The sequence below is a fragment of the Phacochoerus africanus genome, chromosome 6, assembly GCF_016906955.1.
Source record: "Phacochoerus africanus isolate WHEZ1 chromosome 6, ROS_Pafr_v1, whole genome shotgun sequence".
Lineage (NCBI taxonomy): Eukaryota > Metazoa > Chordata > Mammalia > Artiodactyla > Suidae > Phacochoerus > Phacochoerus africanus.
Window position 1 is genome coordinate 129,997,223 of NC_062549.1, and position 18,245 is coordinate 130,015,467.

The 18,245-nt window shown below is 43.8% G+C and overlaps 2 protein-coding genes across 2 annotated transcripts in view; one reads left to right on the forward strand and one right to left on the reverse strand.

Annotated features, from left to right (window-relative positions):
- The window catches only part of CLCA1 (chloride channel accessory 1), a 34,213-nt gene extending 28,215 nt beyond the window's left edge, over positions 1–5,998 (reverse strand). Inside the window, exons 1-3 of the mRNA XM_047785397.1 lie at positions 5,556–5,998; positions 973–1,113; positions 658–805 (exon numbers count right to left, since the gene is read on the reverse strand). Of these exons, the coding sequence (XP_047641353.1) occupies positions 658–805; positions 973–1,113; positions 5,556–5,789 (523 nt within the window). The 5' untranslated portion in view covers positions 5,790–5,998. The remainder of the gene's footprint in view (positions 1–657; positions 806–972; positions 1,114–5,555) is intronic.
- ODF2L (outer dense fiber of sperm tails 2 like) overlaps positions 1–18,245 on the forward strand; it is a 362,976-nt gene that overhangs the window by 248,576 nt on the left and 96,155 nt on the right. Inside the window, exon 3 of the mRNA XM_047785402.1 lies at positions 6,487–6,635. The gene's annotated coding sequence lies outside the window, so the exon portion shown is untranslated. The remainder of the gene's footprint in view (positions 1–6,486; positions 6,636–18,245) is intronic.

Here is an 18,245-nt window from a genome sequence, read left to right on the forward strand (position 1 = left end):
ACCATCAGAATAACCTGTTTATCTGTGTATAATTTGTTTATGATTTGAATGCACATAAAAGCCTGAAAACACTGCAGGCAGGAAATTTAATTTGTGCAGGTGTCTTCCCACAGAGCCACAGATACCTGGTACTACCTCTTAAACTATTTTACAGTTATTATCTGATACTAACTTCTGAAAATTAAAAAATATATTTACACATATATGCACGATATGAAGAAAATACTTTTCTAACTGAGAAATGCACTATTCTGAATCTGGCTTATGTAAAAAAACAAGCTCTAATAGTTTACTTGGCTTAAATGAGCTTTCTCAGAAAGATAGTGCTATTGTTGATCTACTTGGAACATAAAAAAATTTTTTTTTGTCTTTTCTAGGGCCACACCCACAGCATATGGAGGTTCCCAGGGATCTAATCGGAGCTATAGCCTACACCACAGCCACAGCAAGGAGGGATCTGGGCCACGCCTGCGACCTACACCAAAGTTCTCGGCAAATGGTGGATTCCTAACCCACTGAGTGAGGCCAGGGATCGAACCGGCATCCTCATGGTTCCTAGTCAGATTCATTAACCACTGAGCCACGACGGGAACTCCGGAACATAAAATTATTAAATGATAAGAAATATACAGCAGAATATTCTCTCTCTACCCATACCTTGTGGTCCATATTGAAGCACCTTTTTTCCTGCTACGAAGTCAGGAGTGAAATAAATTTTTTCACCCTTTTCTCCACATTTTCCCATCTGCTCCGTATAGGGCCCATCATTTTCTGGAGGATTTGGTTCAGTAACCACAACATCAGCCTGAAATTTAAGAAAAAGTTTTTATCATTGCAAAATTTTAGCAAGTGAATTGGCCTTACTCAGCAGAATATTTTGAAACAATTTCATTTGATTCTGGAATATTTTGATGAAAGAAATCTGAATCACAAAAGAAAACTGAACTTGAAGCCATAACTTGCTATTCTCACATTTTTGTAGGTCTCAAGTTTGGGTTTCACATATTCCGGTTTTGCCTTCCAACTTGTGGGAATCAAAATGGCAACATTTTTGAAATAGAATCTTTTTTCCGTAGCTTCAAACAGATATGGAGATGCCTTGGTCACCATATCCTGAAAAAAGGAAAACAGAAGTAAGTTCCCTTACGACAAAGAAAAAAATGGAAGGACCAGTTAGTCGAGTTTACGTCTGTATCTCACATCTCCAAAGACTAGCTATTGCTCAAGCCAGGAAGAGACGGTTTGTTTTGTTAGGAGGAATAGCTGGCCTTTATCGAGATTTTACCGCTGCTCTGGGTCCCCGTGTGACGCTTCACGGTGACGACTCCGGGAGCAGACACTAATCGTGGCTGCACACTCGTGGTGGGACCTCAGGAAGTTTCCTTCAGTCCTTCCGAGCCTCAGTCTCCCCATTCCTAGAATGGTAAAATACTACAGGGACCAGCTCATAGGGCTGCTGTGAGGATGAAAGCAGGTCAACCAAGCACTTGGAACCAGGGCCGCTTGGCACAGGTGCTTATCATGTATCAGCTGTCCGTTTCCTTTCATTCGACCCTTAAACAAGAGGGAGAGGCTGAGGGTTACAGAGTGTCAGTCTCCACGCCTCACACCAAGTACTGGTGGGAGAGAAACGCAAATGAAGGTGAATCCGGCCTCAGCAGCTGCTGACTCTCTGATGCCTTGGGGGTTACGATGGTGTTTGGTTTTAGAATAGCACTGTGTTAGGCTTAAGGAAATGATATAATTACATAATTTCTCTACAAATTGTACTTAATTTTATTTCTTTGAAACAAAAGAATCGTAGTGTTCCTGAGATGCAGCAGGACAGGATGGTAGAAGGAGCATTACAAGGTATTTATAGTAAGGAAAACTGGGCCTGAAAGCCACCGAAAAACACAGAAACGAGTATAGACAGAGGGAAGGAGAGGACTGAAGACTGAGCTTCAGGGGCCCCAGCATGCAGAAGTGGGGAGAGAAGGAGCCAGCAAAGGAGACTCAGAAAGAGCAGCAGGTGCACAGGGAGGGAGTCAGAAGGCAGGGCTCAGAGCGATTTAGAGTGATCTCCAGTGTCAGATGCTGCTGAGCAGTCAAGCAAGATGAGACTAAGACCTGGAGGATGCGGCACCCTGAGTGGGTCGTTGATGGAAAGGAGACGACGATGGCGCCCTGTGAGGGAATTCAGGAGAGTGGGAGGTGAGGAAGCAGAGGCAGTGCCAACAGCATGGCAAGAAGTTTTTCTGCAGATTAAAGGGGAACGAGAAATGAAGCAGTAGATGAAGGAGGCCTTCAGGGCAGGGGAGTTTTGTTTGTTTTAAAAAATGGGAACTATTACAACATGTACATGTTAATGGGAAAAAGGTCTGATAATGCAAGAGAAAAAAGGGAGCATTCTTGGAGGAAAGAAAGTCCTTCTGGGACAGAGCAGAGTAACTAGACGCCGCCACTGAGGAGTGGCGGAGTCCCGTCCTGGGGGCTGGCCTCAGGAGCAGACCCAGCTCTGGGTGTGGGAAATAGCCCTCGGGTATCCGTGCAGAGGGTGCATGCTGCTTTCTCGCTTCCCGATGGGATCGACTTGGGGAATGCATTTTATTCCTCTGAGCCTCAGTTTCCATCCTTTCAGTTGGTGATAGTAATTGTTGACTTGCTAGTTTAAAAAAAAAAAGTTCTCGAAATGATTGCATCTCTTTCTAAAAAAAAGAGATTTTTAACAAATCACTAGAAGAGTTTAACATTGCATCATTTTAAAAAATAAAAACACTGAATATCACCCAAAAAGTTGAAAAGTAGGTGCGAAACCTCCTATGTTAGAGTATTCTATTACAGTTTGTCTTGTGAAATGTACATTTTTAGTGTCTCATAAGAAACAGCAGCAGCCTGAAATGTATCTTTTATGTCTTAATGGAAACATTAATAAGGACTCTTTGCTTTGGCATCTGATCCAGATTTTCAGTGATCTATCCAAACAGACAGACTCTTGAGGTTGGAAGACTGTCCAGGACAAAGGTGATAGGATGGGCTGGTGATTCCTTCAGAGCAGGGATAATGCATTGTTCACCACTGAGTTCCTGGTATCGGCCGTGATGTAACTGCTCTGTAGATATTTGTTGGACTAAGGAACAAATAAATGAATGAATGCAGTGGTTATGATGAGGGGCAAGGAGTGCCAAGATTGGGGGGGGGTGCCTAGGCTCCCATGCACTGGGGAGACCCCAGACTATTCCCATTGTGTATCTTTGTGTGTGTGTGTGTGAGAGAGAGAGAGAGAGGGAGGGAGAGAGAGGAGGGAGAGAGAGGAGGGAGAGAGAGGAGGGGGAGAGAGGAGGGAGAGAGAGGAGGGAGAGAGAGGAGGGGGAGAGAGGAGGGAGAGAGAGGAGGGGAGAGAGGAGGGGGAGAGGGGGGGAGAGAACGCGCTTCTCTACTGCGGCTTCAGCCACCTGAGCAGCGTGCAGGTGCCCTGGGCGGAGCTGCAGCAGCGCCATCTGCTGGTACCGTAAGTGGAGCGCAGGGTCCGCCCGCAGAAGCCAAGGTTGAAGAGGTGACTTAGTGGCTTCTGCCCAAGTGGGGGAGTCTCCCCACAAAGCAGAGAGTGGGGGCTGGCCAGGGAAGTGGCAACGTCCGCGGAGAGGTCCCTTGACTGCAGGTCTGGAACCTCATGAAGGAACCCTTTTATTAACTCCTCAGTTAGGGACTCTGTTTCCATCCTTTTAATTGGTGAAATGAATTGTGTTCCTGTGACAAGGACACATGGAAACCAATTTCTCTCATACCAGACTCACACCAGACACCCAATTTAATAATGATAGTGAGAAGCATTTTTCTCAGGAGGAAACTCCCAAAGACGATGAGAGAAAAGTCCTTTTGCTTTTACTCTAAATCACCATATAAACACAAATTATCATCATCATTAGAGATAAGAGCTGCTTCATTTCTGCTGATAATATTTCCAAGTCTGGAGGCATCAAAGATGCACAAAGTTTTCTGATTGTCGAGAGTTTCAAAAGGCGTGAGTTTGCCTTTCACTCAGGCAGTGGTGTCTCGTGGTGTCTCATGGTCTCTGGTTACCCCGTGAAATCCCCTCCCCTTAGGGCCGCGCTGCTCCAGCCCCAAACTTCTCCAAACTCTGTCTTTCTGGGTTTGCTTCTATTCCGAGCCAGGAACCTCAGAGGTGTCCTCCTGGCCCTGCCATGTTCTTAGCTCATACACGGGGACTTTGCTCCGAAACAATCTCAGTCCTTCGGCTTGATGAGCAAGGATGAGCCCTTTCTAAGATTAAACAGGGGACTGGGGACCGGGGACTCTGCCTGCTGTTTACTGAACCCTTACTCTGTACTGGATACTTGGCATGCATTTAAAAGCTCTTTTTTCATTTTTGCAATAATTTCAGACTCACAGGTGACATGCAAAAAATGTATAGAGTCTGGTGGCAGGTTAGAACCAGCAGACGTGAGTTATTCTACATAGATAAACAACAAGGTTCTTCTCTGTGGCCCAGAGAACCCCACTCAGTGTCCCGTGATAAACCACAGTGGAGAAGAATATACAAAGGGTGTCTGTATGCGTAACGGAATCGCTTTGCTTTACAGGTGAAATTAACACAACACTTTAAACAAACCGTACTTCAATTTTAAAATGTTTTTAAAAATCGTGCAGAGTTCTTATACAGCCTTTACCCAGCTTCCCTCACATGCATGCACTGTTGTTGGTTTTTAACTTGTTGGTATAGTTGCTTCGCAACGTTGTACCAATTTCTGCTGCAGCGGGGATTGTTAGTCCGCACCAAGTCCTGTGGGGAAGGGACCTGTTATCACCCTCCGTTTACCCACCAGTGCTTGAGCTCGCTGGGCGATGCTGCCTCTGGGTACGCTGCGGCCACGCTCCAGGCTGGGCTCTTAGAAGACATTTCTTTCCCTCTTATCTTAGCCGTTGGCTCTTGTGCACACCCTTTGTCAGCCCTCCATCCTGCAATAGTTGATGCCTCTGCAGGGACAGGACGCCTTCCTCCCTAGTTTTCCCTCCCCTACAGGAGAATCCACAAGTGAGGTAGGCGAGGAGGCCTGGTGGCCCTGAGGGGGCCCCTTGCATTGGGGCTGGTAAAAGGCAGGGTTTCCTCCCACTGGAAGGGACAGAGATTTGCATCTGGAGTCCTAGAGCAGGAGGTTACAAACAGAAGAATAAAGGGAGAGTCTGGTATGAGCCAGTGGTGAAGTAAGGCAAAGGACTTTTCCTCTGTGCCTCTCTGTGCCGTCAGATGTTGCTGGCTCTGCTTTCGTGCAGTGCTAAACAATTTCCAGTGAAATCATCCACAGTCAATGAATGTAGCAGCACTTGGTATGTTTTGACAAACTATGAGTTATGTGCCTTTCCTTTATTATCGTATCCCTCAGAAGAATCGTAATGGTTGTGTTATTATTTCCACAGTATGCTTAAAGAAGTGAAGACACACAGAAAAATAACTTGCCCGTGGCACACAGCTGGAGTTGGAGACCTCATGTTCATTCTATCACCATATGACGCTGGTTTTTTTAAAGCATGGATAATTACCATTTGGGACCTACCTTTATATTCTGAATGAGTGTTTCATCTTCTGGCACATTGGGGTCAATTGCAATGACGATGCCCTCGTAGCCATTGCCATTCAGCTGGATGAGCGAGTTACTTCGAGCTCCTTCCAGAAGGTGAAGGACCAGGATGAACAGCGACCTCCTAAATGACCTCATGGCTGTGCATCTCCCTCTGGGTTTCCTCTCTGGAGAACCTCGGTTGCGGAGGCAGATCCTTCCTCGCCCCATTTATAGGACTGTGTAGATGCTCATCTTTCCACGTTAGCAAGGGTGGTTTATCAGAGCACCTTAACCCTTGACCTCGATGGCTTCGCTATTGCCTCTGTCTCCATTCTGAGGAATGATAAGTATAGCTTTGTCCCAGATTCTGTGTACTTTCAAATATTTTATTTTGAAAGGAATATTAGCTGTGGCTTCGCCTTTGCCAGTTGCTGGGAACAAGGGCGGGGAACCACATCCGGTTCTCTGAAAGCACTCACAGGTGACAAGCAGCTTTGCCATTGAAAGATATTTGCTCCTTACACATGTTTGCCCAGCTGGGGACACTGACCCACCCAGCGCCACCCTCTGGCCCCCGCCTGCCCGGGGCAGGTCTGGCTGTTCCGCAGCCGCAGCATTCATCAGGCCTGAGCCACACGCCCGCCCTCACGGTGGCCCTCGTTTTACCCTCTTCGATCTTCCCGTAACCTCAGCACCTCTTGTTTCTCCCTCAGACAATCTGCTTGCACCCAAAGCATCCACAAACAGCACAGATACGATTGGCGAGCTCACGGGAGAAAAAGCAACATTTGTATTTCACTGAGCAAGGCAGACGCCTTCAGGGTTCCCTATTAGGTCTCAACTGCTCTATTTCATAGCTGCTGTGGCTCAGTAAAATTGAAACCAGTAACAAGGACTTGTTTTACTGAAATTAAATGTCTTTCAGAACATGAATCGTGGACTGCCAGCTCCTGCATGGATTCTTTAAAGTTTGCCAAACCTCAGAGGAAAATTCAAATTCGTCCATGATTTTCCTGTATTCAAAGGACCTGAAATATCCCTTCAGCACATACGTCCCCAGCTCTTCACATGGTGGTGAGCATCGATTTCATCTAGTCTGTCTTTTTTCTTTGAGATTTACTCATAAAAATTAAATTAGTATTTGTTGCTAATAAGTAGTGCTTATTGCTTAGGTATGTAATCAGAGTGATTGTCCAGCAGATCAAATATGCTGTTATATAAAAATAATTTATTCAGTGCTTATTGAATACATGTATGCACCATGAAAATTTCTAACATGTCTCAGACTCCCCACTCTGTGTGTCTCTGTATGTTCCCAAGAAAAGAGCCGAAGACAAGCCCCCATGCTAGTGATTTGCAAGCTTAACCCCAAACGGCGGGAGTGGAGGGGCGGGGAGTGAGGCAGGGGAAGCCTGGGCAGCAGTGAAAGGTGCTCGCCACGCTGGCCACTGCCCTGCAGTGGGGACACCCAGCCAGCCAGCCCGCAGGTGCACCTGTCCTGCCATCTGGATGTCTCCCACAGAAGGAAGGGTTGTTTGGCTCCTTCTCATCTCCTTTAGGTGATCGGCTCTCTTGAACGTTCGTGCTGCGTCATCCAGCCCCTTCAGTAGGGCTTGGAAAGAAAAGCCCGGGCCCTGTAGTGGGTGAGGAGCCAAAGACCCCAAATGGTGCCTGATTGACCTCTGGCAGTGGGACCACTCGGGCCGAATGAGTAGGTGGTGGTGGAGGAGGAGCGCGTGCACGGCCCCCGGGCCAGGTGGACCGATGGCGGAGGCACAAATCCCAGCAGCTTCATTAGCCTGAGTCCAGTACAATTAGTCCTCGCACTGCTCAGATCCACTCCTGCCCTTTCTTCCTCTCCAGCTCCAAGTGCTATAAGGCAAGGCTGGAATTTGGAGAAGCACAAGCTATCTCACTTTTTCCCCGAGAGAAGGTACAGGCCCGATCCGTCATAAACGCTCCTTCAAACTGGTGGGCAATTGCAACCTCCTGAAGTATCCAGAGAAGAGAGTCACTGACATAAATCGCAGTTGCTGCTGCTACCGCTGGTGTCCAGGCTGTGACAGACGGGTGTTATCTCCTTCCGTCCTCATCAGTTTTCCTCATTTCCAGCCAGCATTTTGACCGATCCGTGTTGTCTGTTTGCCCGTTGGAATAAACCAGCCTTTCATTCCCGGGGCTCTGGGCCTTTACCTGCCCGCGGGCTGTGGCTGGTGCAGGAGCCTATGACGGGGTCAGGTGCTCGTGACAGGCGCCGTCTCAGTGCCTCCCCACCGTCTGCTCGGCCTTCTCTGCTGGCTGGCCCTGAGCGGCCTGCTCAGGGGGTCCCGGGGGCCTCAGCCGCCTCCTCTGCTGCAGGACTGGCTCCTCTCTGGCTCCACTGGAGCATGGCCTCCAGTGGGCAGCTGCCCTCCCTCGGGTGCCCGGGGTCAGCCCGATCAGGCTCACGGAGGCTTTGATCACAGGAGCTGGGATCTGGCTTTGTCAGAAACCACCTAGATGGCCCAGATGACACAAGCCAGGAGCAAACTTTCACCAAGACAGCCTATTTCCAAGCATGCACGCAGTTTCTTCTGTGTTTCCTTCCAGGCAAAACCCTGCAAGTGGTCATCGCCACGCGGACCTCCACTGCCACGCTGATCAATTGTACTTGTTTTCGTAGCTAATAAAGACAGAAATATGGGTATATCTTTTGTGGTTGGCGACCTTCACACAACATTTTTGCATGAAATTCGGCCCTGCTGCTGCATGGAGCAGCAGTGCGTTCTTTCCGCCTGTAAAAATACACCACGGTTTACTGACGGACTGCTGCTGACGGACGCTCGGACTCTTACCTGGTTGGGGCTGTTTTAAATAACACTGCCTTAGGCAGAAGCAGTGCCTCCAGCCGAGTGTGCACCGAGTGGAGTGGCTGGCTCACGGGGTGTCGGTGTGTCTAGCTGCGGCTCACCTGCCGAACGCCCTTCAGCATGGTCGTGCTGATGGCTCCATGCCCCGCGCACCAGCCTGCCCCTCTGCAACCCGGCCCCTCCGGTGGGGCGTGTGGTTTCAGTGCGCCTTTGCCCTGGGTCGTTCAGTGAAACCTTTTCACATAACCGTTGGTTCTTTGGATAGCCTCTGTTATGAAGTACTTGCACGAGTCTTTTTGCTCAGCATTTGATCAGGTTGTCTTTTTCTTATTGACTTTCAAGAATTCTTTATGTGTTCGGGGGACTGAGTTCTTTGTTGGATGTCTATAGTGCGAGTATCTTTTCCCAGTTTGCAGTTTGACTTCATGGTTCTCTTGGATGAACAGAGGTTCTTAATTGTAATGAAGTCCAACTGAATCTTTCATTTGGGGGTCTTATTTAAGACAGCTTTCCCAAATTCATGAAGATATGTACAGCGTTCCATTCTGGAATCGTATTGCTTCCCTTTCCCATTTAGATCTGTGATCTCCGATTATTTTCTCGTGTACGGTGCGACGGAAGATTCAAGGTTCTTGCTTTATTTTGTTTTGTTTCCCTCTCAGGATGGCAGTAGGTGCACATCGTTTATTGAAAGGACTGAATTGCGCTTGTGCTTTTGTTGTGAATGAGATGACGGCAGGTGCGCAGGTCTGTTCTGACGTGTCGGTCTGTGCGACTAGATCTACCCCCAAGCCGCACCGTCCTGATGACCGCTGCTTGTGAGACTTGATGTCCGGCAGTGCGAACACTTCAGATTTGTTTTTCTTCAAGATTATTTTGGCTATTTTAGGTCCTTTGCATTTCAATACAAAATGTAGAATCATTTGTTAATTCTACCAAAAAAAAAAAATCTCCTGAAATTGACAGTATTTTATTGAATGTATACCTCAGTTTAGAAAGAACTGACGTCTTAATATACTGAGTCTTTCGATCCACGGACATGGCAAATCTCTTCATTTTAAGTTTTGTGTAGTTGGTCTCAACCATGTTTATAGTTTTCATGGTAGAAGTTTTGTACATCTTTCATTAGATTTCTTTCCATGGTTTAAAAAAATTGGTGCTATTATAAATGCATATTTATAAAATTTAATTTCCTCATTATTTGTTGCTGGTATATGCAAATATAATAGATTTTAATATATTGACCCTTTATCTAGTGAGCTTGCTAAATTCATTTATTATTTCTAGAACTTTGTGGATTATTTTGGATTTTATATGTTTATAATTATGTCATCTGTGAATAGTGACATGTTTATTTCTTCCTTTCCAATCATATCTTTTTTTCCCTTCAATTGTCACACTAACCAGGACTCTTACTACAGTGTTGAATACAGGTGGGAAGAGTGCACGTCTTTTTTCTTGTTCACAATCGAAGGTAAAAAAGCATCCTTCATTTCGCCACTAAGCATAATATTATCTAGAGATATTTTGTAGATGCCTTTATCAGATTAAGAAGCCATCTTCTATTCCTCCTTTGCTAAGAGTTTCCTTTTTGAAAATTGTGAATGTGTTTTAAATTTTACCAAATGCTTTTTGTGCATCTATCGACATGATCATGAGATTTTTCTTTTTTATTCTGGTAATGTGGGAACCTACACTGATTGATTTCTCAGTGTTAAATCTACCCTATGTTCTTAGAATAAATCCTACTTGGGTATGACGTAGTGTCCTTTTCAATTTGCTAACATTTTGTTTAGGATTTTTGCATCTCTGTTCATTAGAGAGCTTAGTCCTAACTTTCTGCTTTTTTTTTTTTTGTCTTTTTAGGGCCACACACTCAGCAGGTGGAGGTTCCCAGGCTAGGTGTCTAATCAGAGCTGTTGCTGCCGGCCACAGCCACAGCCACAGCAATGCCAGATCCTTAACCCACTGAGGGAGGCCAGGGATCAAACCTGCAACCTCATGGTTCCTCGTCAGATTCATTTCCACTGTGCCACGACGGGAACTCCCTAGCTTTCTTTCTTGTAACAGCCTTTCCAGGTATTAGTATCAAAACTACCTGGTCTCATAAACAATCTGGGAAATGTTTCCTCTTTTTCTATTGTCTGGGACAGTTTGTTTAAAACATATCATTTCTTCCTTAAATTTCCTCCTGCTATCACTTTAGCTTCATCATGGAAGTTTTGCTATGCCACATTTTAATTATTGTTCAGTTCCGAATGTTTTCTTTCATTTTGAGGTTGATTTTTAGCATACGGACTATCTAGAAAGAAGCATGATGCTCTGCTTCCAGACGTTTGGGGTGTCTCCAGCTGATCTGTAATTGAGTTCTAGTTTAACTCCAGGGGAGCGAGAGAGCAGCCTCTAGATGTAGATCATTCAGAATTCGCTGAGCCTTTCGCTCTTTGCCTCAGTTTATGGCCGGTTTTGGTAAAATATTCCATATGCTCTTGAGAAAAATGTGTGTTCTGGAGTTGCTGGATTATGCTGCCCTATATATTTTAGGCAAAGTTGTTTAATCATGTTATTCAAATTCTCTTTTTTACCAGTTTCTTGCCTGCTTGTTCTTTTAGTTATTGAGAGAGGTGTGTTAAAACCTCCACTTATAATTGTGTGAAATTTTCTTTTCACTCAGTTCTAGCAACTTTTGCTTTATATGTTTTAAAGCCGTGGTTTTGGTGCATGCAAATTTAGGGTCATGATATAATTATCACAAAATATCTTTTTTATCTATAATAATACCTCTTGCATCAACTCTACCTAATGATATTAGCTATGGCATATTGGTGTTTTGAATATTGAAAAATTAAAGCAAAATAAACACAACACAGCACAATGCCTGGCACATGAAATTTATTCAATAAATAAAGTATCTTTACACGACTTCACTCCCACTTACACAGACCTCAAAGCCTTGAAGGGAGAGATTGAAGGGGCGCCAACAAGATGGAAAAAGCTGGGGCTCTGCATTAGAGAGCACTGAGCAAGAAAGACCGAGGTGTATTTCTAGGATATTGGTGTTTAAAGGCCAGTTTTAAGCTGTTTATCGTACCTCAATATGATGCCAGCTTCCACCCTCCGGCTCATTACTGCTTTCATCATGGGAATTAGGCCACAAGGAAACAACTATTCATACATTAGCGGTGGGAGAAAAATTGGTACAAATGTTTTGAAAGGAAATACGCGTCAAAACTTAAAGGTTGTGTCTCTTCCGGCAGCAACTCCATCCTAGGAATTTTCTCTACAGATCGACGCACACAGGTGTGCAAGAGAACGTGTACAAGGGTGAGATAATGTGTTCCTCAAGACATCCTTTAAAATAGCAACAAGTGGAATTACCCAAAGGTCCATTAATAAAGGAACAGATAAGTAAGCTCATTTATTCAACATCTATTTTCTTCCTTAACTGTCTGAGGTTTTAGTAGGAGCACGCATTACTTTTGTCCTTGAAATACATCTGCGCGTGAAACTAGACTCTCGGACTGCAGATCGTCATTGGGAACCGAACATGTTAGCGTAGGAGCAGTGGTTCTGTCTTCTCTGCTCTTAACTTCGAATCTTTGTTTTCTTTATTTTTCCATTTCACTCTCTTCTTTTACCTTCTTCATGCTCTAGATTCTTCTTTCCTATGTTGCTGTGAAGTAAGGCTATGTCGGTGAGTTAATGCTGCTCTTGAAAGTTTGTTTATTTCTATTGCTTCTGTTCCACAAGCCAGGGAGATAGAAAGTAATCTATTTTTCTGGATAGATTCCCTCTTCTCATGCCCTTGAGACAAGTGTTCTCAGAAAGCAGGGTTTTTATAAGACTTAGTCTGTAGCTGAGAGGCAGGGGGACATGAAACCAGCCACCATCTGGGTCACTCTCCACCCATCCCAGGAATCATGTTGCCGATAAGAGTTATTTGTTCTAAGTGCAAGAGGAATTTATGGAGGGAAGCATTTCCTTCTCTCTCTCTCTCTCCTTTTTTTTTTTTTTTTTTTTTTAAGGCCCCAAATGCTGCTTATGGAAGTTTCCAGGCCAGGGGTCAAATCTGAGCTACAGCTGCTGGCCTATGCCACAGCCTCAGCAACGCCAGATCCGAGCCACTGAAACCTACACTGCAGCTCGCAGCAATGCCGGATCCTTAACCCACTGAGCAAGGCCGGGGACACAGACTCTTGTCCTCATGGATGCTACTCAGGTTAGGTCCAGCTGAGCCACAATGGGAACTCCCAGAGGGAGGCGTTTCTTTTGACCTTGAGAATAAGCTCTAATTACCTGCATGGATATTAGCATCTGTTTCTGTGCCCTTGAGTGCTTCTCTGTCATCAGGTACTCGATAATTCTATTCCCAACGTTCACATCTAATTTTGTCTCTCTCTTTGTGCCTGATCTGTGCTTTTGCTACTTCCTACGACACACGCAAAATAAATCAGATTCTCAGTTCTTCAGAGCCCACTGCTTATGGGCCTCTCCCCCTGCTTCCGTTTCCTGTATTTTGCATTCACAGATGGTAACGCAGAGCGTAACACTTAACGCAGCATCTGCCCAACTTTCTATTCACCCCCTTTAATTTTTCATCAGATTTTCTACCGGCCATGTGGATTCCGTCCCTACCAGGGACCCACCTCCACTCTGTTTAAGCTCTTTTCCCTGTTCTGTGTTGTCTTCTCCACTTCATTTAAACTGGTTCACTGATTTGTTTCCCTTTCCCCCTTCACTAAGGCCATTTTTTCACTTATCTTCCTGGGTCCAATATCCTCATGAACGATGCCTTTCTCTTCCTCTTTATAAAGCAGAGTTTCTCGGACTCGACGCCATTGACAGTTTTGGCTGAGGCGTTCTTTGCTGTGCGGACTGTCCAGTGCACTGGCCTCTCCCCACCGATCACGCCCCCAGCGGTTATAATCCAAATAGTCTGCAGGCATTGCCCCGTGTCCCCTGGGAGAGTAAACTTGCTGGGACTTAAGAACCATTGCTACAATATTTGCTAAAAGGGAAGGATACAATGAATTCGTATTGTTGCTTTTGAAATAAAATGTATATACAATAAAAGCACAGATCAAGGAGTTCCTGTTGTGGCGCGCAGTGGTTAACGAATCCGACTAGGAACCATGAGGTTGCGGGTTTGGTCCCTGCCCTTGCTCAGTGGGTTAAGGATCCGGCGTTGCCGTGAGCTGTGGTGTGGGTTGCAGACTCGGCTTGGATCCCGCATTGCTGTGGCTCTGGCGTACGCCGGTGGCTATAGCTCCAATTGAACCCCTAGCCTGGGAACCTTCATGTGCCACTGGAGCGGCCCAAGAAATAGCAAAAAGACAAAAATAAAAATAAAAAAATAAAATAAAATGCACAGATCAAGTGTAAATAGGTAAATGCATTTTGAAAAATGTATACATGCCCAGGCAACCACTATCCCAGTCAATACCTGCAGCATTTTCATTCCTCCAGAGAGTGTTCTTATGTCCGTTACAGTGGAACCTCCACCCTTTTGCTCCAAGACAAACACTGATACGATTTCTGTATTGAGAGATCAGTATTGTTCGTTGACTTCTTTATACATGTAATCATACAGTCTGTGCTCTTTTATGTTGTTTTTGAAAATAGCTGGGTTTTTTTTTTAAGTTTTATTGAAATGTAGTTAATTTACGAGGCTGTGATAAGTTCTGCTGTATGACAAAGTGACCCAGTCACACATATGCACAGGTCCATTCCCTCGCAGATTCTCTTCCCCCGTAGATGGTCACGGAACACTGGGTAGACTTCTCTGTGCAGGTCCCCGTTGGCCAATCGGTCCCTCAACCTCAGTGTTTAGCTAACATAATCCTTTTGAGATTCAGATATGTTGCTGCGTATATAGGTTGTTCATATCTTTCTGTTGCTGAGTGGTGTTCCATTGTGAATTCATACAAATAGCAACATTTGTTTTATCCATTCTTTTAACAGAAAAGGTTTTGTTTTCCAATCTGGGGCTCTTATGAGTAAAGTAGCTGTAAAATTTTGTGAGCAAGTCTTTTGGTGAGCATATCTTTACACCTCTCTTAAAGTGGAAAGGCTGGGATGAGGTTGGGTACATGTGTGACATTCGAGGAACCGCCGGGCACTGTTCCAAAGCGGTTGCGCACTCCCCACGTGGAAGAGCTGCAGTTGCTCCACAGCCTTGTCAACACCGCTTACTGCCCGTCTCTGTGGTCGAGCGCATGAGCTCCCCACAGTTCCTCTCAACTTGTTGATAAATGATGGGGTCGGTTCTCTTTTTAAAAGTTGAGGTCTGATGGACCTGCAATGCTCTGTTACCTTCAGGTGTTGATTCCCTTTGTATGTGCTTACTGTCCATCTATGTGTTTTCCTTTGTCCAGTGTCTACGTCCTTTCCCCACTGTGATTGGATTCTTTGTCTTTTTATTTATGATTTGTAACATTTTTATGTGTTCTGGATATGACTGTGGTGTTAGATATATTGGTTTGAAAGTTTTCCACTCTGTAGCTTACCTTTGTATTTATTAATGGCGCCCTTTGATGAGCACAAACGTTTAGTTTTGATGCAGTCCAGTTTGTTATTTTCTTTTATGTCTAGTGTTTCCTCTGTTCTAAGAAATCTCTCTATACTCTAGTTGTGAAGATATTTACTTGTATTTTTCTGGATGTTTATATCTTAACTCATATTTATGTCTATGAGCCAATGTGTATTCATATTTGTATTCATAGGAGTAAAATTCTTTTCCCAAGCATATGTCTAGTTGTTTAATATCATTTATTAAAAAGAACTGTGGCGTTCCCGTCGTGGCGCAGTGGTTAACAAATCCGACTAGGAACCATGAGGTTGCGGGTTTGGTCCCTGCCCTTGCTCAGTGGGTTAACGATCCGGCATTGCCGTGAGCTGTGGTGTGGGTTGCAGACGCGGCTCGGATCCCGTGTTGCTGTGGTTGTGGTGTAGGCTGGTGGCTACAGCTCCGATTGGACCCCTAGCCTGGGAACCTCCATATGCTGCGGGAGCGGCCCAAGAAATAGCAAAAAGACAAAAAAAATAAAAATAAAAATAAAAAAAATAAAAAGAACTGTCCTTTAGCCACTGAGTTGCTTTCCCCCACTGATTGGCACAGGCCTTTGTGGAAAATCTGTTGACTGCATGTGTGTAGATCTATTTCTAGACTCTACATTTGGGGATGTGTTTTTGTGACCTAGTACATAGTCTAATTTGGTACATGTTACAAGAACACTTGAAGAGAATGTGTATTCTGCACTAGTTGCTTGAAGTATTTTATAAATGTCCAGGTTAAATTTGTTGATAATGTTCAAATATTCTCCAGACCTATTGAGTTTTTCTGTGTTGTTCTACAATTATCAGTAGTACAGATTTAAATATCCAACTTTGATTGTTGATTCTTCTGTTTCTCCCTTAGTTCTGGCAATTTTTATTTCTGGTATTTTGAAGCTTTATTAATAGGTACATGCACATTTGGAATTGCTACATCTTCTTGATGAAATTTTTAAAATATTGCTTTGAAATGACCCTTCTTTTTCTTTCTCATGATCTGTTCTAAAGTAAAACCCTCACACCCGATTTCTTATGCTTAGTGTTTGCATGTTATACCATGTTCCCTCTTGTAATTTTCAATTTCTATGTCTTTATATTTAAATGCATGTGTCGTCCATTCCTTACAGTTGGGTCTTGCATTTTTCACATCAAATCTGAAAAGACCTTCTTTTCTGTTGAAGAGTTTAGTCCATTTATATTTAGTATAATTATGAATTTAGCCACCTTCAAGTCTACGGTCTTGCTAGATACTTTCTGTCATTCTCCTGTTTTTCACTCTGTGCTCCTCACTTTTCTTCTTCCGTGTTCGTCAGGTAACTTCAGGGCCCCATTTTATCGCATCTACTAACCCTTTGGATACATCCTTCTTTATTACTGACAGGTGCCAAAGCGGTGACAATGGTCATCCTTAATTCATCCCAGTCTACTTTGAATAATGAAGTATGTACTTTGAGTAATACAGTGTGTATGATGTAAGTGCTTTGAAATGGTCTAATTCCACTTGCCACCCTTCTCTTCATCCTGCTTTAACAGTCACATATCTTACTTCTTTATGTTACTTATACCCCAATACATTATTTTTCTTTTTCTTTAAGCAATTAATTGTCTTTTAAAGGAATTAAGTGAAGAAAACTAACAACGTGGTATATTTACTTACCTGTGTATTATTTCCCGTGATCTTCCTTTCATGCTGTACATCTGTATTTATACCAGACATCATTTTCTTTCAGCATCAAGAAATTCTTTTGATAGTGCTTGGTGAAAATTATTTCAGCTTTTATTTTCCTGCCTTAATTTTTAAAGGCATCTTTCCTCAGTATAGAAGTCTGTGTTGGCAGATTTTTCTTTTGGGACAACAAAAATTCATTTGTTGTCTTCCAGCCTCAGTTGTTTCTGATGAGTAGTCAGTCATCTTTCCTGTGGTGTGCCCAAGTGTTGTTTTCTTTATATAGATCCTAGTTTGGGTTCACAGAACATCTTAGACCTGTGGGTTGATGGTTTAAGTCAAATTTGGAAAAAATTCAACCAATATTTCTTTGAATATTTTTATGCCCTGTTTTTCCCTCTCTTTGCTTCTGGGACTCACTCACATGTATATTAGACTACTTGATAATGTCACACAGTCATTGGGTTTTTCTTTTTTAATCGAATGCTTCGGTTTAGATGCTTTCTGTTTTCCTGCCTTCAAGTCATGTGATCCTTTCTTTTGTACTTCTGGTCTGATGTTAAACCTATCACAATTTTTTTCATACATTGTATTTTACGGCATCAGATTCTTAACCTGCTGAGCCATGATGGGAACTCTCAATTGTATTTTTCGATTTTCAGGACTCTCATTTGCTTCTTTTTAAAGACTTTCACCTATTTCCTGAAATCCCTCCTCTGGTCATCATTTATATCTATCTTTTCTTAATAGTTTATTTCTTATTCATAATAGCTATTGTAAAATCATTGTCTGGTAATTCCAAACCTGGATCATTTTGGGATCTTCTTTTATTCACAGATCTTTATTCTCCTTAATTATGGGACAGATTTCCTCTTGTTGGCATGTCTATTAATGTTTTATTATATACTGCGTAATATGTTGTAGATACTGTATTATGTTCTCTTCCTCTGAGTTATGTTCTAGCAGTCATTTGGTTATTGGTAAATAAGATCTTGACTCTATGGAGACTTGGTCTTAGTCTTCATCAAAGCAGACTTATTTCAGTTTTGCCCTTGGTTCTAGGGTACAATTCTTAGCCTCGGGGTGTGGTCCTTACCCCTAATGGCCCTTCTGGAGTTTCAGTGGAAACACAAGGTGCTTACCACCCCTCTAACTTGGGAGGGGTTGAACCTTAAATTTTTTTCTTCCCAGGACTGGGCAATTGTTGAAATCTCTGTCCATCTCTTTCATCCTCTAAGCTCTTGTCTTCCATTAGATTCCTTTAAGACTGAAGACTCACCCAAGGATTGAGAGGATGCACATTTGGGAACGTCTCCCTTGTCGTTGCTTTCTTTCTGATATTTGCTCCCTCTATTTCAACCTGCTTTAACAACCCAGAACTTTTACTTCTGCCTTGTCAACCTAGGAAGACTGCCGCCTTCCACTGGAGCTTGATGCCGATGCTCTGAGCGAACTGGGACTGCCTGCCGGGGAAAAGCTAGTTAAACGTGGACCTCACCTAGGTTGCTTTCCTTTTTTCAAGGGTCATATCTCCTCCAATTCCTTCCTGCTGTTGTTAGTATCTGATGCCTTCCAAGGGTCGCATGTTACATGTGTTATAACCGTTACCAGCCAGGG